Consider the following 24,333-nt stretch of genomic DNA (forward strand, 5'->3'; position numbering starts at 1 on the left):
CCCCAAAGAAGGAAGCACAGCTGACTTGTCGTAAGGTAACAGGAAAAATAAAATTAGCAAGATAAAAATGTGTTTTCAAATACAAAGGAGCAAGCTCCTTTCTGGTCAAGGCTTTCCAGAGTAACACCATCCAGTTTCAGTGGACTAAGGGTGTTGAAGTTGCTTGGGGTACTCCCGACACCTTTATATATATTGTATCATTGTATATCATTGCAATATATGCCTGGCAGAGTTACTTTAGGGCCATTGAGCATTTTCGCTCCTAATTCCTGAAACAGAGAGCTGTAGCCCTCCACTTTTCACCTGTTAAGTCTTTTTCAGTGTCACATTTAACATGTAGGACTGGGGATGTGGTAGCATGCACAAGGCTATGCTGTCCTTATCCATCTGCCACTTCTGCTAGCCCTGAGAAACAAAAATAAGATGGCACTGGATGGCAGCAATTCAAGCACACACAAGAGTGACTCTGGCCACCAAGGTGAAAATGCCTGCATAGCCCTCCTGGTACAGAAACCTGCAGCGATGTAGCAGAATACAAGGGAACAAAGAACAGTGGGATGATATTAACTAATGACAGCCAACAGCCTTACACAGTGATCAGAGAACTAAATGGTGAGTGGGTTGGGGGATGGAATAGTCAAAAAAGATTTGATTCATATAGAACAATGTTCTCAAATGGGGGTAGCTTAAATCAGTTACCCATACTAATATGTGAGCATCTAAGGAAAGCCACAAACCCACAGGGGAGGAACCACCGCTAAAAATAGGATGTTGTTGAGTGAGTTGCCTAACTAGATATAGGTGTGCCGTTTCCAGTACCCCAAGGCTGAAAATTTCGAGCACAATGTCTTCTTTGACCACTAGATGCCACTGAATGGCTTTAATTATAGGCCTGCATGATGAAGTTGCAAAAGTCACAATGTTTTATGGGAACAATTCAGTATTTCTTTCAATGCAGCTGCAGCAACATAAGCAGCATTTCACGCTAAGATTACTCATGTCAAAGAGCAATAATTCCCAGCACAACTGAGACGCTACAAACCCAAAGCATACCTGCTTCATCGGTAGTGATGGTGAGCTCATTGCTGGCCTCACTCTTGCCGATGCGATTCTTGGCATACATGCGAATGTTGTAAGTTGAGGAAGGGTGGAGGTCAATGATAGTGGCTTGGTTTAGCTGAGGGGAAACATCTTTGGTTCTCTGAACAGAATCCCAAGAGTCTATTCAATAAGAGGTTAAAATAAAACAGACAAAAGATGATGTTAACGTCGCTAATACAAGCATGCAGCTAAACTGTCTTGCAGAGCGGGATACTGCCATTGCTGAACTAACCCAGAAAATACCTGCTGCTACAAGTAAATTGAGTGACTATCTTCCCTGACAGCACTCCCAACTGCTCTGAGTCTGGTGCGGTGAGCAATGGGATCTTGACCCTGGGTCATCAGCAAATCTGAGGAAATAGCTACTCCTTTGTCTTTTTTTGAGGATGTGGTAAGAGCAGCAAAGATTCCCCAGTTTTGTGTGTGCATTTGCATACTGGTTTTTTTACCGTTGCTACATTGGAACAACTGTGAAAAAGATAGGAGCTGCTGCCCCAAAGGGATCTTCACTCAGCAAGAAGGTTGGTTGTGCTCCAAAATGGGAGGAAAGGGACTTAAACAGCAATGGAGGGGTGTTAGACTAGCAGAGGTCAGGCAGAAAGTTTGATGTCAAATTCCAGGAGCTCAGACCACAGGCGAACAGTGAGCACAAGCTTGGAATACTTAGACATGGGCCCAGCACCCTCCAGGACTGATGCTCTTTCCCTTACTTGTGTAAAGATGCAGAAACAGTTTACTACAAGGGGAATGTAGAACCCTCTTAGCTGTTCGTATGTACCTGTAAAAGGAGGAGCACGTTGTTATTATTTATGCTTACTCTTCATCTGCCTGTTATGTTTTTAATAAATTCTCCAGACTTATAATAGGAAAAAGAATGGAAATTGGCTAAACGCAGTAACACCTCCTATTCATCCAAGTATTCAATTGCTGCAAACAAAATAATAGAATTTATCCATTAAAGCATCTTGATGTCTTTTATGAGTTGCCATCCTCCATTTCTTTCTTACTGCAGGCAATGTTCCTCCTTCAACCTCTGCAGCGTCCTATGGGGGATGTCACTGGAGGCTCTACAGGAACGGTTTACAGTATGGGTCACTGTGGGCGGATCGCTGGAAGCTCATCAGATAAGGAAGACTAGTTTAAAAATAGAAAGCTCACTCAGATACAAAATATTTGCACATACTGTGTAAATTCTTTTATATAAACTTGCTAAAAGATGCACAAGCTGTCACAATGACATCTGCAGTTTGGCTGACTACAGGGCCTGTTTGCTTGCCCATGTGACTTCATTTACCCAGAAAATATTCAGGAATCAGACATTTAAGTGCTAACCAAATTCACGTGAATGTATTTTTCCTTGGTAACTGAGTTTGTCACAGCTTCTTCTGTAGGATACTTTCAGAAGCTCTAAAGGGCTTACCTGCAGGCAGAGCTGCTACAACTTCCTTTCAGTTTGCTACAACTTCTCAGAATTTCTTAAACTTTACAGAATTTTAACCAGCAGTTACACTCCATTGTGTTAAATGTTATACAAGCACAGAAGGAGACTCTGTCTGTTCCAGTATGCTATGCCAACAGAAAAGGAATTTAAAAAAAAGACCTCCTCAGTATGGAGAACGTGTTAAATTTCTGTTGAGGATGATGAGAATTTCTTTTAATACAGTCTGTATATTATCAAATAACCTGAGTTATTTGAAATACTGACCCCTGAGTGGCAGCCATCTGCAGTACATATATAGCTGCTGAAATCACATAAACGAATTTGAAAAATTCTGGTGATTCTTAGTTGGTTAAGTAATGACACACCATGGAGAAAGAGAGAGATGAAAACTCACATCTTCTGTACTTCTAAACGTAAGTTTCCAGAGTTTATTTACAACTAATGCATTGAATTCAGGAGTGTATTTTGATACATGTATTCCCTTCTTGAAGGAAAAATAAACCAACAAAAGCAATCATTCCAAACTGAGCCAGTCCTGAAAAAAATTAATAATTTTTGTTCTAAAACTGTTTGCAGTTTTGAGAAAAATGTTACTAAGAAAAAAAATAAATCATTTATTTCTTCTGGAAAACTGTAAAAATATTTGTTCGTGTCCATGTGGTAAGTAATTGAATGAGGTATTAAGATTGACTATTGGCTCTTCTGGTTTTTATTGTTTGTTTCGGAGAGCTCTAAAATCTATTTACCTAGAGACACAGAAAAAGCACAGAAAACAAGCAGCAATGGGCTAGCAAACAAACAAACAAACAAAAAACTTATAAAAAAACCAAAAAAGAATGAGTGGAATTTTCAATGTAATCTTTATTCCACTCATAAAATGTGACACCCAGGCATTTCTCAGTATCCTACAAAATGCACGCTGACACTATGATCTATGAAAAAATGGGATTTCATGAAATCTAGCAGCTTCCCCCCCGTTCCTGAAGTCTGATGCTTTGGGATGACTGTGCGGAAGACAACGAGGGCCCGTTTGCGGCGCTGCGGGACGCGACTGCGGGACGCGACTGCGGGACGCGGCTGCCGCTCCCGGGCCCGGCCGGCGCTGCCATCTGGCGGCCGCTGCCGGTACTGCACCCGCCCAGCCGCCCCGCCGCTGCCTCAGCAGGGATGGGGGGAGCTCCCCAGCTCTGCGAAGGCATCTGAATACTGAAGGATGCTCAGGATTCACACGTGTGCACACGAAAGCACAATGCACAGTCCTTTCCCTTCCGATCAGGACTTAAGCTGGACTGATACTCGGTTTGCCCCTCAGTTTTGCCTAATGACATAAAAAAGGATGAGGAGAGAGGCACAAGAAGAAACCCACATACCTGTTCCTATCTTCAAACGTTTTTGGACACCTCTGATGGAAAAGTCTGATGGCTACACAACAGTGTTTTCAATGAAGGACCAGGCCTGAGTGCCACAGGTACATTTCTGTGCAGACAGTCATCATATCTAAGTACTGAAACAGCCTGAAAAGCTGAGCTCCCACTATTCATATTGATCCTACATGGCAACTGGACCCTACAGATGCCCCCTACCAATGTAACAGGCAACTCCATGCTCCTTCTGGAGGGTAACTAATGTGTCTTTTTTGTCTGATGGCATGGCAGAGACAGATAGGATACCTGAGGGCAGCACCATGCAGTGAAGTCCATATGTGGTCACCTGCACGTTCTCTGAAACTGAAAAATTCTGCAGTTTTCCTTCCTGAGGAGCCTAGAAGATGTACCCTGCTGTAAACCCATGTCTGAGTCCTTATGGTAAGCAACATAGGTGGAAAATTCTCACTAAACACAACTGTGCAGTTTACAGCTTTACTCTGACCTTGGCAGGATATTCCCTGACCTTGCCATCTGGACTGTGAATGTTTTTCCTAAGTTTTCTTCTGTCCCTTTGATATCTGGAAACCATAAGAAGTTTTCTTAATTCCCTCTTCTTTGTTCTAACTTCCCTCCACTACCATGTGCGAGTTCTTCAGTAATCATCTCTGCCATTTCACCTTCTTGATGATTTAATTAATGACAAAAATGTGCAAGAATTAAACCCCCTGATCCTAGTTTCTCCAAAAATTCAGCCTCAGTTTCTAAAAAATGATGTTTCTGTTGTTTGCAGTGAAATGAAGATAACCTGCTCTTTTTACGTCATGGCCTCCTCATATACAAAGAAATATTTTCTCCAACACTCATTCTGCCACCCACTATTTTTAATTTCTTTCAGTGTTTTAACTCTTACCACTATGTTGTGTCTTGATGTTTTCATCCAAAATGATAGCGCTTCATTTGCTGTCTTGCTATTGATTCATCATGCCATATTATAGACATAATTTTGCAATGCAAGTTCACAGCAATTACCATTTAATCTTTGCCTGCATTCTGCATTATCACCTGAAAACATTCAACTAAATCTAACAAAGTTATTCTAGAGCTCTGAAGTCCCTTCCCAGCGCTGCTTCAATCAAGGGAAAGTAGCTCCATCTTCCTAGATTGTGTTATGCTGAGTTACATCATTTAGAAATACAAGTGATTTTTTAGGGTGTATCAGGCAAGAATTCCAAAAGCTGTCCTGGAGCAGGTGGGTGGTTGGAAAGAAATGAAAAGAATCAAAAAGAAAACAAAGCCCAAAAACTTTTATGTATGCATGTCCCTTGAATGCATCCTTGCCTAGTCTACATCTCCAAAGCTGCAATCCCTGGCCACATCCTCAGTGGGTAATCTTTCAGGTACCATGCTCACCTGTACAATATCAATTATATTTACAAAGCCAATGTAAAAATGGTGACTGATGATTTAACATTTCAGAAAATAGTAAAGAAAGCATCATGACATTTTTGCCTAAGTAAAGCACAAAGGAAATACACAATGTAGACAAATGAAGAATAGTAAAGATGGGTATTAGAATAATTAAAAAAAATTGGCAGACTTAAAAATTTTATGTACATTTTTATATCTCAGAGGAGATGTAAAACTGAAGGGAGAAGACTATAAATGTACTATAGCTGCTTTGATAAACAGCAGCTATGTTTGATAAGAACACCCAGAACATTTCTGTTAGTGGACTGAGTCTCAGAGTATTTCCAGCATGCTACTGAAAACTCTGCATGGTGCTTCAGCAGACTACTACATAGCTAAATTCTCATAACTACCCTTTTTCACTGCTGACTTTCCAGGGAAGATGCCATGTACTCATATCTACATATCTATATTCATATATATCTCTATTTCAGTTGGACTTCATGATCTCAAAGGTCTTTCCAACCTAAATGATTCTATGACTCTATAATCTATAGAAAATAACTTCTAAAAATCAGTACTACAGGAAAAGATAATTTGTAAAGGCAGGTATTTTCTCTTTAGGGAAAACCAGAAAACTAAAAGAAAAAAATCCAAATGGAGAAAAGATAAGAACAGAGACCAAGAATCAGCTGGCAAAATCATCATACCAGCTATCACTTAGAATGGCTAGTTTTAAAATTTGTTCCCTCTACGTGTAGATTTCTCTGGTAAAAGGGAAAAGCAGCAATCGCTAAACTTAATGTCCGTACCTCAAAAAAAAAGAAGAAAAAAAAAAAAAAAAAAGAAAAAGACAACAAATGAAGATAAATCTTACCGTGGAATATTAAATAAACCATGTTAAAAATTTCCATCAGGCAGTTTCAATTTATGAGTTATCTTTTATGATACAAATTCAGTGATGAATGACTAGCAATGAAGATTACTTCAGAGGAAGATGATTTCTTACCTGATTTGTTCTTGCACTCGATGTCGTAGCCGGTGATTGGGCTGTTTCCATCAAACCCCATGGTCCATCTGAGGGCAATACTGCGTGCCCTCACCTCTCGGATTTCTATTTCAGGAGGGTCAGGGGGCTCTGAGTAAACACACACAGTTTTAGTCAGAAGAAAACCTGTACTCTTAACAAGATAATATTAATGACCGTGGCACTGGTATAGCTTACTGCTGGTTAGCTGTCACGGCACTTTCTCTGGTCACTCAGTACCCTGAGCCAGTTAGTCACCTGCTGAAGAATACTTGACAGAGGGAGAAAGAATCACTTTTCAGCTAGGAGTCACTGATTGCTGACTTCTGTTGAACCTTCTTATATGCAACATAGATTTGCATTTCCTTAAAAGCACTCCAGATTGGACTACTCATGCTAGAAAAGATTTTTGCCTTGAACACTATGTTACACTGATACAGTTTTTACACAGAAGGTGATGGTAGAAATATGCAGACCAAATTAAAAGTGCCAGATTTGGTGGGAGGAGGGAGTGAAATTTCTATCTCTTTGAGTATGTTTAAAAGTCTGTCTTTAATTACAGAATAATTTGATAACAATATAACATTACGCTGAAACCTCTTTCTGCCTTTGAAGTTAAGGTTGTAAATAAACAGCATTTATACCCATTCTAATGGCCTTTTAAGTTGTCATGGCAGTTTAAATGAGCAGTGGTGTAACTGAGAACCTGTCCCCAAACTCCACCTGAATTTTTCAACAGGGCTGCCTTAGGCGTTCACTGAAATCTGCTGTTACTTGAAATTAAGAGTGGGGAGAAAGAAATTTGCAAGTTCTAGAAATTTGTTGTGTGTGTGCTCAAAGGCATACAAACACAGGAACAAGCATTGCACAGAAATAAGCAGTGGCCAGTGGCTGTCCTGCCTGTGCTCTGCATCTCAGATACTGTCAACCCAGCCACCCCAGGACTTGCTGCTGCCTGAGTGAAACCTTGCGGGAGGGGAACCCCAGCCCCAGGCAACATCGGTTCCTGGAGTGTGTATTGTGCAAACTGATTACAATTCACTTTGACTGATTAAACTTGAAATATTTTGTTTAAAGATCCACAGTAGGTTTAACATTTCTCTAGAGATAAAGTCAGATCACTTTTGCTTTATTTCAGACTTGGGTTTTAAGCACATTTGTTCCTTAAAAACAAATGCAACTCTCTCCCCTCAAAAAGCAAGCCCCTCATACCCACTGCCCCTGCTGAAGATGATAGTTTTAAGTATCTTTAGTAGATTGTCAGCTAGTGTATTTAAGAAAAATTCTCCTTATTAATGTGTACAAATCTAGGAAGACTTGAGCTTATTCTTTATTTTGATTTAATCTGTGATGCTGGAAAATGAAAGACTGAGCATCTTAATGTGGCTCCTCATTTCTTTGACAATGAGGAATACATTTAATTAGGAATCAGAGCCTCCCTCCCCCAACAGATTTCTGAGGATGGCATCCAGTTACTGTACTACAATAGCTGTGGTTTTTTCCTTGTGTTGTCCTCTTCCTACCTTGCACAGTAAGCTGAATTATTCCACGATCCTCCCCGTAAGAATTGATGGCATGGCAGGAAAAGAAGCCAGAATCTTCACGCACCGTTGGCAAAATCTATAGGTGGTTTGAAAAGAAGTGATTGATTGAACAGCACGCAGAGAAAATAAACCGACAGATTTTCTGTATGGTGCAAGAAAAACTGTACAGACTGTTTTACTTGACAGTAATAGATAGTGCATGTTATACACATACATACATATGCACACTAAAACATTCAAAATACTGGGACTTATCAAAACTAGCAACACCTGGGCTGAGGAAACAGGCTACCAGCTCTGTGTGTAACCAGGAGTTGGAGCACCACCTATTCCTGTAGCTTCTCGTTAGGAGTCTTGTTTCCAGTTACTCCTAAGTTTGCCAAGTGTTTAACAGTTGGCTGAAATTTTCCATACAACATGGTGCCTCCTGCTGCCTCCAATTTTTTCTACTTATTTCTGAAAATAACTCAAGTGGCTGAAGTCTGTGTGGAGGAAATAAAGGTTCAAACACTGGTGGTGAACCCTGCAGTATTCAGCATGGTGCCTCATAGTAAAATTTTGGGTGGTCTTTCTTTTCAATTTGTTATTTAATAACATGGGAAGTTATACATAATCTGTATGTACATGATCATAATGATATTTTTCTACAGGACCACTGCTTCATTCAATGTACAATAGGGAGAGGATCTTTTTAAAATGAGCAGATATTCTAAATGCCATTTTCTTCTCATTGCTCAGTGTGCTGCTCCACACTTTATTTACTGCACACAGTTCAAACTGTGCCCTGAAGACAGATTTATTCATTTTCTCATAGCTTTTTCTGTGGATTCACCTATGCAATACCCATTTCAGAAACATGAGTGAATTTATTTTCATAAACCCTGACATCACGAAGAGTGTTCCCAGCATTTTGTATGGGGAATTAAGGAACCAGACATATGATAATGTTTGTGGCTTCTTGACAAGTTGCCACATATTAGCTGAGCCATGGTAACTCCACGTGCTCTTTATTCCTCAGCAAAGCCAAGGTAATATGAGCACAACTCTCATTCACTGTTTGTTAAGATGAATGGATTAATTTCCCACTCACTACGAGGATATTGGGGAGTTATCATCTGAGATGTGGTAACTTGTCAAGCTGTGTTAAGTTGCACATTTGGCTGAGCTTTAAGACAGGAAAGCAAAATTTTTCAGAGCCCGATTTGATACATCTAGGGCCTTCTTTTCCCCCCTCAGAGTCCTTAGCAATAAATAGTGTTTAATGTGTTCGTAACAGTTTCCATTGAGTTAAGCTGCAGCTATGAGGGCTTAGTACTTCTGCAAATCAGACCCCAAGGGCTCAAGGCAAGTACCTAGAAAACAAAGAACACACAATTATTGGCCACCTGTGAAAAGTTTTGTTTCAATGATCAGCCTTGCATCACACAGTGTCTTTCATTACTCAACCCTAATTCAACTCCAGAGAAAATCCAAGTCATGCCTGACTGAGGCAGGGGTCCTGCAGAAAAAATAAAAGCTGAGTATACAACTGAAGATCACATCATCATGCACACATGCAAAAGCAGAGTTAAAAGCTTCAGAGACAACCTTAATCCTGGTATTTTCTGGTTTTGGGGCATTTTATCTCTCAGAAGTCAAAGGTTTTGTATGTAACATACATATATGGATGTAGAACACCACTACTGTACGCAACTGCTTCAGAAGTGAACTCTCCAGGCAGGTCTCCAGCCTTCCAAAAACCAACATTGCTGTGCATCCAGGCATTATCTTATTAAAGTCAATAAGATAAATGAGGGAAGAGAGGTCTAGGGGTCTATCCTATAATTAAATATTATTTATAGCAGAAATACACTAATATGAACAAAGTTACACATAGAACTTAATCTTCCTCATAGAAATCAATGACAAAGCTCCCTCACAGAAAGCAAAACCAGATTTTTACTGGATATCATACAACACAACTTTTGGATAGTAAGGAAAGAGATATACCTTCAGAGTTACATTAGAATACAGGCAATCACTAGAGAGCTAGGGAATTATTTCCTTGAGCCCAGTAAAAATGTTTTTAAGAATGTGACTGAAAAACGGAAAATCAAGATTTTTCACTGAAAATCTATATGACTTCTTTTAAAAAAAATTTAGATTTCAAAAAGGCATATGCAAAAATATGAACGATTGGGCTGTTCACATTAGTAAATCTCAAATTTGAGTGGAAAAAGCTGTATCCTGGTGTTCTGAGAGCAACATCATAGCCCCACTCATTGTAGGTGACACCAGAACCGCAGCACAGTCCTGTGCTTCTATGGCCTCTTTGGGAAACATAAGTCTCCAAAACAGCAGTGCCACTCAGGTAACCCCTTCAATCTAACGCAGGTCAGCCACTTAGGAGTTCATGGAGTCCCACATGCTGGTTTGTCAGGCAAGTTTAGCTGCATGGCTCCCACCCACCAGACAGCTGCCTGTCACAGAAGCAGAAGTGAAGATGCAGACTGTGACTGTTTGCTAGTCGGTTGTTGATTCTTGGTGACTTCTGCTGTGTACAGTAAGTGCCAAATACTACTGGAAGCAATAAATACACTACCTATGTGCCTTTTCCTTCCACCTCACTTTGAATCTGATGACTAACCTGGCTTTGTAAAATGGTCTCACAAGCCCCGCAAAGTGAAAGGGAGGGAGAAAAATAGTTGAAAAAGACAGAATTTTTATCTCAAAACAGCTTAATAATTTTGGTGGAGGTAAGCCTGACGCACATCAGAGTTAGGGTTCAGATATTCACTCAGCGCTTATCAGCAGTGTACTCAAAAGTGAGCTGTGCCACCCCAGGAAGGGCCAGCTAAGGTATGAGCCATGTTGCTGCTGAGACGGAAAGGATGGGGGGGCTGCAAGCCAGACTCACTTTGTTGATGCCTCTAGAGCATGGGAAGATGGAGACTAATTTTTCTCGGGGGTGGGATGCAGAGGCTTCCTCTACCTCCTCTTGCTACCAGCTGTCAAGGGTTGCACCATAGGTAGAGTGAGTGGTGGGGCTTTCACCTTGCAGGGCAGAGGTAGCTGTGCATCCCCATCAGAACCAGATCAATCAACACTCTCACACATGTAGACAAGTCACGGGTCACTTTGTTTTCTTACCTGTAGAGTAGAGATCACTTCATCTCCAACTTCCTTGGTGGAAACAAGGTAACGGGACATTTCAGGGTTAATGATTCGGTCTTCTTTTTCCCAGCGGACTATGATGGGTTTCTCTCCATGCGCTGTGCAACTCATCTCCTTCTTTTGACCTTGCGTTGCCAAGGTGGTATTTGGGTAGGAAGTTATCATAGCTGGAACTAAAAACAGACAAAACAAAACAAAAAAAATTGCTCTTCAGCAAAATGACTACTCTGATGACACAGGGTTGGCCCTTCAATCTGGGTCTCATTCAGCTTGTCCATATTCGACCAGATGGCCAAAAATGTGAGAAATTATTTTACTTTAATTCCTGTGTAAGATAATTTTCTTAAGATTGAAGATAAGCCTTAGAGGGAACTTAGCAGAAAGGAGCTGGGACTGGACAGTGGGGCTGCAGAGAAGATGCAAATCCAGAGGAAGTCTGGCTCCATTTGTTTTGCTTCTCATAGGACAACTTGTAACATAATTAAAATATTCACAGTACATACAGGTACTGTAAGTAGTAAGCATTCAGGTACAGGGCCAATAAAGAACTGATACAGATTTCTTATTCCTTTTAAGCTACTATTTTATTTGCTGACAGATATATGCTCTACCATTTTGTATGACAGTAATGACCTATCAAAATGAGGGCTCAATTAAACCAGGAGCGGTACAAAATTAAAATAAAAGCTCTGCACCAAAAAGCTTACAGTCCATGTTATGTGCCGAGTGCATAGTTAAACTGTACTGAACTGAAAGTATAATTAAACTGACAATAAACCTAGCTAGATTTGAGCTTTTATTGTATTCAGAAGGTATTTGCAGAACAGTTTAGACATAATTGTCAACTTCTTTAATCATTCAGGACTTTAAAAAATATTAATATTGAAAAATGTACTCTCCTACTAGCAAGAAAAGGCTTAAATCTCAAGTATTTTCACATTTTGGAATAAAAATTTTCTAGAAAAAGGAAGAAAAAATCCTCAGAGTTTTTTTCTGCAAACGTCTAAAAACATGACAATTTTGAAACTAGATGATCTCTTTGAAGACCTTAGTAGCCTGTTCTTTCCTTCCCATATGATTTGTCCACCAATGAATAGCATCTGGGCATTTGTGAGTAGGAAGAATTAAAGCTCATGAATCTGTCTTTCAGTTCTGGCCCTTTTCCTGCCTGGCAGAAGCTGGAAAGCCCTGGACAGCACACAGAACTGCTCTCTTCTGAATGAATCTGTCCCACTCCTTTCAAAGCGTATGAGGTGGCAGCAAGTCCCTTCTCTACACTCTTGAACTCCAGGGCTGACTCCTGCAATAGCCCCCCTCTCCTTGTTTTTATGCATGGACACTTGCCTCTTCTTATCAGAACAACTCACTTTTTCCATCTGAACTTCTCTGGGCCTGTATTTTAACAAGATTACATTGGCACAGGACCTGATTTGAGGCCTTCCTGGTCTAAAAAAAAAAATAAATCCTTATTTAAATAAATTATTATAACTGCTATTCTGTAATGTTAATGCTTGGTGGCATGACCTTTTCCCGTGCCAGAGCTGTCGATGCTTGGATATGACAATATGTCAGGATGCAGCTTTCTCTGTTCAAAGGCTTCCTGAACCAAAACACACCAATTTGAAAATTAACAGGGCTGTGGAGCTGTGGGTTAAGGGATCTAATTACAGGAAGAACTCTTAGAAAGGTCTTATGTGAGACATAAGACTCTTCCAAAATGCATTAGTGATGAAGTAAGCCTTGTTTCACTGTTTGGATACTAGGTACCAATTAGTTTTGTCAAAGAGGATCATTCAAAGAGAAGAAATGATGAATAATCAGAAGAGAAAACTAGGACAAGTCTGATTCTGTCTTCCAGAGAATGAAAATAGCTTCAGTTTTATGTGGCATCTGTCCAAGTACTAGTACCCACAAGGAGGTTGCTTTCAGAAAGTCACATTTTTGTGGCCATGGGCTTGTTGCTTCCAAACACAGAAGCTAGTCTACCAGGTCTAGGCAGCTGCAGGCCTGTGGGTCCTCTATGTGCAGGTATGTGCACTTGAACATATCTGCCCTCACCTGCAACACCTGAAATAGACCAATATAGCCTTCTATGCCTTTTGTTCATCAATAAGAGACCCAAGTCAAATGAGTGGCAGGCTATTAAGGAGTCCACATTACCATCATTAGCTTGTGCCATCACTTTTCTTCCTTCCATAATCTCCCAAGCCTCCCACATGTCCCTTACTTCTTCATTAGGCATACCTTTCCACATCTCCCTCTTTTCCCTCAATGCAACACTATCCAGTCCCCTTCACCTCTCCCTCTCCTCTTCCTGCTGCAGCCTCCTCCGGCTCTCACATGTTCCCAAACCCCTACAACAACGTTTTCCTCCTCCAACCTCATTTCCCATCCTTAATTAAACCACGCCAGCCTCCCAAGTTGCCTAAGTGATTTCCTCTACAGCTGCAGTCCTCCTTCCCAGCAGTATCTCCTGCTTTGAGTTTCTCTGGTGATGAAGGGCGCATGCACCTTGACCGCTCAGGAGCTTTCCCATAAGGTACCTGAGCTCCTGGGGTGCCCATGTCCCAGGCAGGAGGGTTCAGCTTCACAGGCAGGAGCACTAAATGTGCTTCACCCACAGAAACCAGGACATTTGCATCTGGATTTAAATCCCATGGACCTCGAGGAGCCTGTATCAGGAACTCCTTCTTCACTTTCAGGTCTCCTAAACAGTTATCTACAAAGAGTCCCTTTGGCAGTGCAAACCAAACACTGTGACTATCTTGCTTGCTTTTTAAAAAAACAGAGGCTAACTTATGAAGCTCATTTTTTCCCCCAACAAACTTTCTTAATAAGAGCAGCATAAAAACATGTAAAGAAAGATGACTTTATTCCTCAGATACAGCTTTATCCCTGCTTATCCTTCCCTTCCTCTCACATAATCTTCCACACACATTCCTTATTGCCATAGCAATGCCTCACAGCTAAATATTTCCCCTTCCTCCAAAGCTGATTTTTTACTCTTCACAATTTATCTCCAATGATCCTAAACCATAAGCTCTTCTTTTTATCTTCCTCTATGTCAAAAGATTTCTGGTAACAAAGCCGTGTTCCCAAGGATATTTTAGGCAACATATTTCTTCATCCTCCAATTATCTTTAATCAAATTACCGATGCAAATAACTAAGATAAATATGCTGGCTCTTTACTGACAAAATAATCCAGAAAACTGTAAATAAGCAAACTAAATCTGTACTACATATGCATGAGATATTCTCTCAGGGTGTCTTAAAAAAAAAAAGTGAAGGCATTTAGAAATATATCAAGATGATTCAGGTGCCATATTAAGATTGTGTATCACTTGTATCTCTTGAAATATACATTATATACACTCACATATAAAGTTATGTATTTTTATGAGAGTTTTGGAAGGGATGGGCATGTTGCTGTGCATGTTCAAGAAATGCATTAAGTCATGTTCTAGGATTTCGGTGTAAGCTTCCCTATGTGACAAATCAATCCAATTCTCTCTCATTTGAGGTTCTCACATCTTCCTCTGAAGCACACCATGTGGTGCTGGGCATTGTTAAAGGTCTATGGGTCAAAATTGGACAAAACAGAAGCTACACTTTATAGATTATAGCAATTTCCATTTCCAAGATACACATATCACTGCCAGCAGCATTAATATAGTAGGTTTCTCTGTTTAAAGTTGAGCTTCCATTTGGAAATCTGGTTAGTTTTTTTCCTTTTCCCAAGTCAGCCCAGTGTTTTCCCCTTTCTTCATGGCAATCCAAGAAGAAGTAATTCCATTATTAAAAACTGAAGTGCAAAATTCAGTAGTTGAAGTTACTCATAAGAATCATGGAACTGGTTCAGACAAAGCAAGAACCTTTTGTGCCACTCTTCGAGAAAACTGAACCTGGACCTTTCCTGAGAATCAGTAAAAATTACTTGATTTGATTCTCTTTCCTCTGCTACTGCTGAGTGCTTCATCAGGAACTGAATACAAATAAAAATGAAAAGATTTAGTTACCTTGACAAAAACTAGTCTCATTATTTAGAGTAAGGAGGCTATAGTAAGTTAGGTGAAGCTTAAGCAAGGTAACAGGAACTTTTGAATCCTTTTAGAACAAACCTTGAGGAATTACTAGAAACCCAAAATTCACATTAATTTTAAAAATTATGTAGGGAGCATGTGTGTGTGTGTGGCAATATCAATTTTCTCTGTTTTTCAGTTCATAGATGGAAATAGCCATGTGGGAAGAAAGCAAATTAAAAGGCTCCCTATCTTTTAATTTGTGATTATACACTAAATATCCTTGTAGTACCCATAAATGATTCTAAGACTGAGTGAAGTTCTGAGTATGTTTAAGAACTACCACTATCTGTAGTATCCAAACAGTATTTTTCTAGCAACCTGGCTCTGGTGAGAAGAGAGGAATACAACTCCGCCAACACCGCAATCAATGGAGCAATGCCCTGTGACACTGTGCAATGTGTTTTGAGATTTATTGAAAGTTAGATTGCTGATCATAGCCAAACATTAATGCAGATTCAAATTGTGCTTGAGAAAGAGGATGGAAAAGATGCAGCAGATAAACAGATCCAGTGATCTGGAGATAACTGAACACAGTGAGAATTTGAGAGTGTGCCTGGTAACAGACATGTCCTGGACTCTGTCAGCAATGTGACTCCCAGCACATCAACACATCTCACCGTGTCTCCACTTTTCTTGGTCTGAAGATCTCTGCCCTGGCAGAGTACCCACACACACAACTTGGCCCCTTCTCTGCAGTATGCTCGAACTGGCCACTTGGGGAAAATGTCTGTCACCATAGTGAGATTCATCATGCAAGCATCTATGCCAAGCTAGGCATTGTAGGCTTCCTCAACAGAAAGAAATGTACTTAAGAGTGCTATTCATCCAACCTGATGAACTGTGCCCTTATGAGCCTCTTCTTAACACTGATCATTCAGGAACCTGCAATGCCTTGCTCAGCTGCAGAGATATGCACACTAGTGCTGTAACAAGGGAAGATGAATGCCGTCTGTTTTTCTTGTACAGCTTCTAGAAAAGAGGACTATGGACCTCTGATGCTATTTAAAACAATCTTGGGTAAAAATAACATTGTGCATGAGGATAGAAGTTGTGATAAGAGAAAACAGCATTAAAGTTGAAATGAATATATAATGAAAAATGAATTAAAATTCCAGTTTAACATTTAAGCCAAATTCAACATGTTCTCTCACACTGGTCAGCCAAGTGAGAATACTCCTCTGTCCATGACAAATGAGATTTTTCTACCTCAAAAACAAATTCCCTCTTTCTCAATCCACTTCTGCTCAGGCAAAAAAAGCCCATGCAAATACATTACTTATATTTAATGGAGACTAGCTCTCACACTATAATTAGTTGATCACCATTTGTTAACCGATGTTCAAATCTAGTACACTTCCAGGAGTCGGTGAGTGTGTTGCTAAAATTCCTCTTTTAACTTTGGTTTTCCCTTTCTGATAAGTGACATTTTTGCTTGCATAAGTAGCATCTCTCCAGAATTCAAATGGTGTCCTGAATCTAGCAGAGAATTTTAAATCAACAGGACTGCTGAAATACTTCAACTTAAACACACAGTTCCTTGGTAAAATTGTGATCTCGCCAGCAGATGAAACTAATGCTCTTAGTCCTCATCCTCAAGAGATGTCCAAGATTAGAAAACAAACTGAATGTCTCAGAGGTTGAAAAAAATGTGCAGAAAAATAAGCATTCAGTTTTTATGAATACAAGTTATTTTGCAAAAATTATGGATATATAATTAATGACAAGTATTTTCTAACAATATTCACTGATTTTGAAAATTAACTCCATGTTTGTGACATACTCACATTCATCTGTTGTGAACTTTCCCAAAGACATGTTATTTTACAATAAATATTTTTAAAATTCAATATAAAATGGTTAAATATTTCAGTAAATAAATTTTGAATGCAATATTTTACTATATTGTTTGGAATTAATAAATAATTTGTTCTGTAAGCAATGTAACTCTCAAATAAAAACAATACTGAGTGAATTACATATCTAAACACATTGGCGTGAAATTCAAATTCAAAAAGCAAATATTTTGAAATGACCACAGACGTTCCAGACTAGGAAAAACAATTTCAAACATGTCAACCTGAGAAATTTGAGGAGAGAAGTAAAATTTGATGAATTAATATGACAGACTGAATTACTTACCCAGCTTTAGTTTCAGAAGCCTACAGTATACAAAATAAATTCAGAAAATCTGTTGATAAAAATATTCCTGAAAATATTTTTAAAACAAATTAAATTAACTTCTACCCCCAACCTGACCTAAAGGAAGGCTAGTAGCATTTTGTACACTTCCATTCATAATTTTTAGATGAATGGATTTCTGGTTGATAGGTAAGAGCTTCATTAGCTGTTCTATTAACAAAATAGTGTTATGATAGAACAGTACAAAAAATGGTACTGCCATGGAAAAAGAGACCATGCCCAGCAGAAACTGCATCTTTATGTTTCTATTTAGAGAAGAATGATGTCCATGGGAATTATAATATAAAGATAATAGAGAGAAATTAAACACAGACATGACCAGTCCACATCCCAGCTAAGTCTGCATTATAAATCCCATATCAAAACAAGAGACTCAGTAGTATGTAAAAACTGCATTATTAGGATATTAGGACATCTATACAAGGTAATCTTTGAAAAAAATTCTAAAAAGAAAATCACTGAGTGGGAATGAATAAGGATTCTGTACACCCTAAAGTACCACTTCAGCTAGCTATTCCACTGATATAAATGAAGTTACTTGGATTGTAAGTATTATTCAAACATGTGTTTCCAAGCTAGAATAGGCCTTGTTTGATGCTAAGCTTTAATAAGAATGACAATGATGTCTTGAGTACTTGGCAGCTTCACCAGCGCCTCATGATCTGATTGAATATGTCAGGGCAAAGGCTGTGAACATTTAGGGCTCATATCTTATTCACTCAGAAGTGGTTTCAGGTCACATTATAGGAAAAGAAGTTGATTTATTTTGCATGACAACTATGAATTTTAACCAAAAGACACATGAACGAAATAAAAAAGGTCTTTTCTCTCAAATCACAAAGGCAATTCTTTCCTCTTCCTGAGGTCTTCACTTGCATTAGTTTTATGTTTGTACAGTGCGAACTGCTGTCTTCAGATGATACACGTGAGACCAGCAGCTGCTTATATTTCTCTGTCTTTCCTTTGACTTTGACATGGTTCTGAAATGAATGTGGCTTTCTTTTGCTTTGCCACGCAGCTTCAATTCCCATTTTGTCTAACTGCAATTCCTAATAACCAACAGAAAGAAAATGGGAAATGATAAGCTGACAGCTTTGTTCCCTGCAGTCAGTTATAGTAAAAGCCTGTGGAAATTTTTGAAAAACCACGGTAGCCCACATGAGGCACTGAAAAATCAGTTTCATCAGAGCTTGGCTAATAGTCAAAATAAGTGATCAAAGATCTATTAAAAAAAAATAAGCAATTATATAATTGTGATTTAGACACAGACCATCTTCCTACACAATAAATTAATGGACAATGTTAGTGTTACCATCATTGCCATTGTTGAAAAGTATGGATGCCTAAAAATTAGTATGAGAACTATGTCTCCATTAAGTATAAATTTCTTGGGCCACCTTCTATTCCAAGTCAGTTATGATCTTTTCATCACCCTGTATAAAAGGCTGGAAAGAGCAGGAATATTAAATAGTTAAAACTAGCAATATATAATTTTAGATAACTTCTCCATTGCTTTGATCTTAAATTGAATTTGGTCTGCCATCAAGATGGCATCAAGTTTTAATGTTAAATGAGAGGGTTACTGCTATCATAATTGTCAAGTACAGTGCTCTAATTTTTTGTGACTTACTGAATGCAAATCAGTAAAATGCAGACTGTAGAATCCCATGGGAGAGTGCTCATTTTCTTACAAGTTGTTATGCTTTAAACTTTTAATTTGTGCCCTTTCATTAAAAATACCCAAACAGTTTTCAAGTTTAAAAGAAAAAAAAAAAAAAAAAAGGCAGAAAGTCACTGGAAACACAAGCTTTAATCAGGATATATTTTATGACCCAGCAGTTCCCATGAGTCTTTTAGATTTTGGAAGCTATGAAGTGACATGTGTAAATGTCCCTCCCAGGGGAAGAGAAGTAAGCACTAATTGAGGTATTGACAGGTTTAAATGAAGCAGAAACACACTAAGAATTCTGGCTACAACAAAAATGAGTATTGGTGAGCAGTGCATGCTGGGACATTAATGGTTTTCATTCACTGCTCATTCATGCAAGTAAGTATACTTTTAAGCACGGTGACTTGGGTCCATAACAGCTCAGTTCTGAGCTAAAAAGCCATGAAATACTATCTGCTGATGTATAAGAAAGAGAGTTCTGGTAGAACTACTCTCATCTAGATTTTCAGAGCGAGTTATATTTTTATTGTCTAGATAGATGCGGATAGACCAATAGCATCTGATACTCTGGTGATAGGAACAGAGCTCAAATATATTAAAATTAGCAAGGTACAAGTGTCTACATTTATATAAGCATTCTGTATGTACATACATTAACAGAATTATTAAATAGTTAAAACTAGCAATATATAATTTTAGATAACTTCCCCATTGCTTTGATCTTAAATTGAATTTGGTCTGCCATCAAGATGGCATCAAGTTTTAATGTTAAATGGGAGGGTTACTGCTATCATAATTGTCAAGTACAGTGCTCTAATTCTTTGTGACTTACTGAATGCAAATCAGTAAAATACAGACTATATTATTAATAATTCTGCATATTAATATTATCAGAAGGGTGTTGTTTCATTGTACGTACACACAAAAGCATTCACCTGACATGGAGGTAGAGTGCATTCATAGAACCGAGCAGGGACATTCATGTTAACCTAACTTTAGATGGCTTAAAAGTAGTCATCCAAGCCTTTGGCTAATCAGATGAGGACTTCTGTAACAGTCCTTGGAGGGAACGAAGACCTTCCAGAGGGCCATTCATCTTGCCTTAAAGATGATGAATGGCTTCTTATGGATGATAAAAGGACCTCAGGGTGAGCTGCTTAGGCTTTTGCAGCCAGCCTGTAGAAGTCCAGCTTAAAGTTGGGGAAATCCAGTGCTAAAAGTCTAATCTTAAAGTCTACATTCTTTTAACTAAGGAGATTTAGGATGTCAATAAATGTTACTGTCTCAGGAAAGACAGGAAAGGAGATTCAACTGGGGAGAATAAGATCCTAATAAAAAGCTCTGAAGATATTTATTTTAATGGACATCTGTCTGTTTCTCCAGTTGAAATTCTAATTGTGCCCCTTGTCACAGGGACCATCTGGGGATGGTTTTGGAATGGCCTGACCATCTATGGGGTATCAACTCTTTTTGTTGCTAATAAAAACCAGACTTGATTCCTAATCTATGATATAATTTATTTTACACTATGAGGTCTATTTTCTACTTCGGTTGCTCAGCATACCAGCAGCTTCTAGAGGGAAGACAGATCTCTTGGTCAGTAAAAGGAGAAAATTTCCAGAGTGTGGAACCATCTTAAAGGCTGCGCAGTCTAAGAAAAGCTGATAGGTAACAATTTTTTTAATATATGTCTTATGGAAAGAGGGAAATACTAGTGAAGACAAACAAACAAGGCTTAGACTAACACAATATTTCTAAAGAAAATATATTCAGTATAATACTTTTGTAAGTTACATTTAGTCATAAATAAGCAGCAGCTCTTACAGCAGAAAATCAGAAAGGAAAATTCTCACTTTGACTAAATCCAAAATTAGGACCTTCCTTGGGGATTTTTTTGTGCCTTTTACATTGATTGTCATCATGCCTTTGGTGTGTTTTATCAAATCTAAACCTAGGCCTTTCTACGGAGTATTCTGAGACTATTACACTTGAACAATTAATATAGCTTCCAGACAAAAGCAATGGCTGACAATACAGCTCCAGTACCCAAATGCCTAAGGCCAGAGGAAGTGGGCTCTAATTTACACTAGGGTTATATTTATTTTGGCTTATTCAAAGCAGCCAATATGCTCATCCAGCTGTGAGCCAGAGAACAGCTGAAAAGGAATTCTGAAGTCAAATTCTACACTGCTGTTCCAGATGTTGGCACTGTCCTGCTATATAACTGGGGTCCTCCTGTATAACTGAGGTCAAGGGGTGTGCATCTGTGAGCTTGCATGAGTGCATATGCACAAGCGTGTGAGTGAGTGAGAGGGGAAAAAATAGTAAATGTTTTCCATGGAGTCAAATAAGGAGAACAGAAAATAAGACAAAGCAACCTTCATTGCCTTCCTCCCTTGACCTTCATTTGTCCTGTGTATTTCTGTTTTCAATATGTTTTAAAAAAAAAAATGTTTCTATTTCTCTGGAGACCATTTTTACCCCTTAGCCAAGGAAAGGCATCATAAATACTAGTGTTTCAGGCAGGAGTAAATTATAGCCATCCATCTCATGAACAAAGCGCATGGTACAGGGCTGCAGGTCATTTTCCTCCACAGTACCTTCCCACAGCATGAATGTTATAAGGGGTTCAAAGGACTTTGTTTGCTTTTTTCCTTTAAATTGTGTTTCAAAGGAATAGGAACTCCCATTCCCTCTTCCACATACAGAAAGAACACACAAATGCAGATGCCAAAATCGCGGTGGTGATAATGTAACCACCAGCAAATAAGAGGAAAGTCATGCTTCTAAGCATGGTTTGACATACTATATATGATGGATGTTGAATATGATAAATGAAGCAGCTAGTTACAGGGGCAATATGAAAATAATCCTTTGATTTTTGTAACCAGATTGTCAAATGTTTTATTTTTAATCGCATCCTTGAAACACACACACACAGAGTCTGAACTTAGATCTAAACTTGCTACCTAATATATTAAATTGTCTTCATACAAAGAATTTGGCCTTAGGAAATCCAGGAGGTTTAAGTATTGATTTGGTGATTCCAGGTTTTGTTTTTATTTTTTAAAATTATATTCCATTATAAAAGGAAAATCATCCCCAACGGAATAGTGTGGATTTATGCACTACATAACTACCTTATTAGTCACATACACAGGGAGGTCTTATGTTCAGGTTTTATTGGCGTGGTCTTGCCCTTTCTATGATGCATTTGAGAGTTTCTTGTTAGTTGGTAAGAAGCTTTTCAGAACCATTCCTGTTGGGACTTTGGACTGTCATCTTTTTGTCAGAGAACAAAAATTGATTTCTTCAACCCAAAACTTTTTATGAGAATGTAGTTTCTGACAAAAAGAATTGTTGAAAAGGGTTATCAGCTCAACATTCAATTACTCATCAAAAGATGGGAAAAAGAGACTATAAACACCCAAGAGTAAGTGATATAATCAATGATCACAGCCGATGTGAGGACACGACCTTGAACCTAAATGCCTCAGCCTCTCCTTCCCCATTTTCTGTTTTTCTATCATGACAGACATTTCACTGTATATACAGGCTTGGGTAAGGTCAACAACACAAAGCAAAATATGACAGACTAGAAGTATTAGTGCATTATCTTCCATTATTTCAATAAATATTTGATTTTATTTGCAAAATGAAGTATTTCCTATTGCAGAGACTGAGAACTTACCCACTATAGCCTATAATTTGACTGCAAGGACATCAAGATACAAGAATGGCCAAGCAAGGCTTTGAAATTAATTTCTCTGCATCACATCTAACCACTATTTCTTGAGATACCCTCTTGCTTTTTATGACTACACAGAAATAAAGGGTTTGTTGGACCCTGGTTATAGCACAGTGCTGCCCAGTAGGCAGGGTGGGTGGCTCAGGCCTGGAGAGGAGGGATCAGGGCTTTCATTTCCCAGCTGTGAAAGTAGGATGCCCTACATTCCTTCGGCTCCAAACCAGGTAATCTGAAAATGGTGAAAATTCTGACGGAAATGAGGGTCTCTGGATTTCCCAGCCCTCTGTGATGAAGCTGAGGACCCTGAGTGTGCCTGTGGTTTGACACCATGGGCAGGATCAAGCTCTGAGCGCCACGGCTCCTGGTTCAGCTTTTACTACCATCTTCCTGAAATGTCTGGGAGCATTTGTAGTCAGTTATGGCTGGTCTGGTCCCTCAGAGCTTGGTTCCTGGGCAATAATTTATGTGTGAAATGTACTGGTAGGGAGCTGATGGATGGAACTTTCAGAATATTTCTAAGCATTTCTTTTCAACTCTTGTTTGTGCAAATACCTAACATTTTATTTTTCTGTCCACAAAAAGCATTGGAAATTATACAGAGAAATGAAACCATAATTTTCAGCAAGCCATCATTCATAATTACCATTTCCCTTTAACATGGAACTCTTCTGTTTATTCTATTCATAAACAAATGCAAGAGCCATCAGCTGCTGTGCAAGCTTCTCTTCTTGTTAATCTGTCTCTGTTACGAAACTGGATTCAGAGCACCAAACACTTTTTAGACAGTAATGCTACTTCATTCACCATAAATCCGGGCAGATTTCAAATACTAAGAGGCAAAAGACACTGCTTCCATTATCAGTTTCACAGGCTCTTCAATTCCTTGCGTGACCTGACTAATTAAGACACATGGCCAATGGCTTAACCAATTAGATCTTTTTTTTTAATTGTAGAAACCCTTTATTAAGCAACAGCTAGAGCTACTTATAAAGACTAGGACATAAGCACAGAAATGGTAACAGTTTCTTTTAAAACTTGCTACTGCTGTTTCAACCACTCTAGGAACCTTCATCAAATGAGACATCCTAGCCTGAGGTGATATAAAACACTGAAAGCAGAAGACAAAAAAATGTAGATTATAGTTCCACACTTGTTCAAAAATCAGACCAACACACTTACCAAAATCTTCAAAATGCAAATTCTGACAGAAAAGGAAAAAAAAATATGAAAATTTATGAAAATTCTCAAAACTGAATCTTTTTTTCACCAAACAATACTAGTAAAATTCTCAAATTCATGAAGCTAAAATCATTCTAACGGACATGGATTTCCTGGAGGTCATCTGAGAATACATTCCTGACTTTAAGTCTATGAAGAACTGAAAGAACAGTTTTGCAAAATAAAATACAATGCACAAGTTTATGGTATTATTGAATCAGAGATAAAGTATCTCTTATTTACCATGAAGTAAAGTTATCATTAATTTCTAGTCAGCTTCTGGTCAGCTGCTTCTTTAATAAATTTCCCCATGGATGAATGCTTCTAGGTTTCTTGCTAAAAAAAAGGCTGCAAGACTGATGCGCAGGACACAAT

At 38.7% G+C, this 24,333-nt stretch overlaps 1 protein-coding gene across 2 annotated transcripts in view; it reads right to left on the minus strand.

The window, feature by feature from the left end:
* DSCAM (DS cell adhesion molecule) overlaps positions 1-24,333 on the minus strand; it is a 439,842-nt gene that overhangs the window by 71,227 nt on the left and 344,282 nt on the right. For both annotated transcript variants that reach the window (XM_037377793.1, XM_037377794.1), the window contains exons 12-15: positions 11,017-11,213; positions 7,867-7,963; positions 6,326-6,454; positions 1,054-1,221 (exon numbers count right to left, since the gene is read on the minus strand). In XM_037377793.1, the coding sequence (XP_037233690.1) occupies positions 1,054-1,221; positions 6,326-6,454; positions 7,867-7,963; positions 11,017-11,213 (591 nt within the window). The remainder of the gene's footprint in view (positions 1-1,053; positions 1,222-6,325; positions 6,455-7,866; positions 7,964-11,016; positions 11,214-24,333) is intronic.

This window comes from Falco rusticolus, chromosome 2 (genome assembly GCF_015220075.1).
Source record: "Falco rusticolus isolate bFalRus1 chromosome 2, bFalRus1.pri, whole genome shotgun sequence".
Taxonomy (NCBI): Eukaryota; Metazoa; Chordata; class Aves; order Falconiformes; family Falconidae; genus Falco; species Falco rusticolus.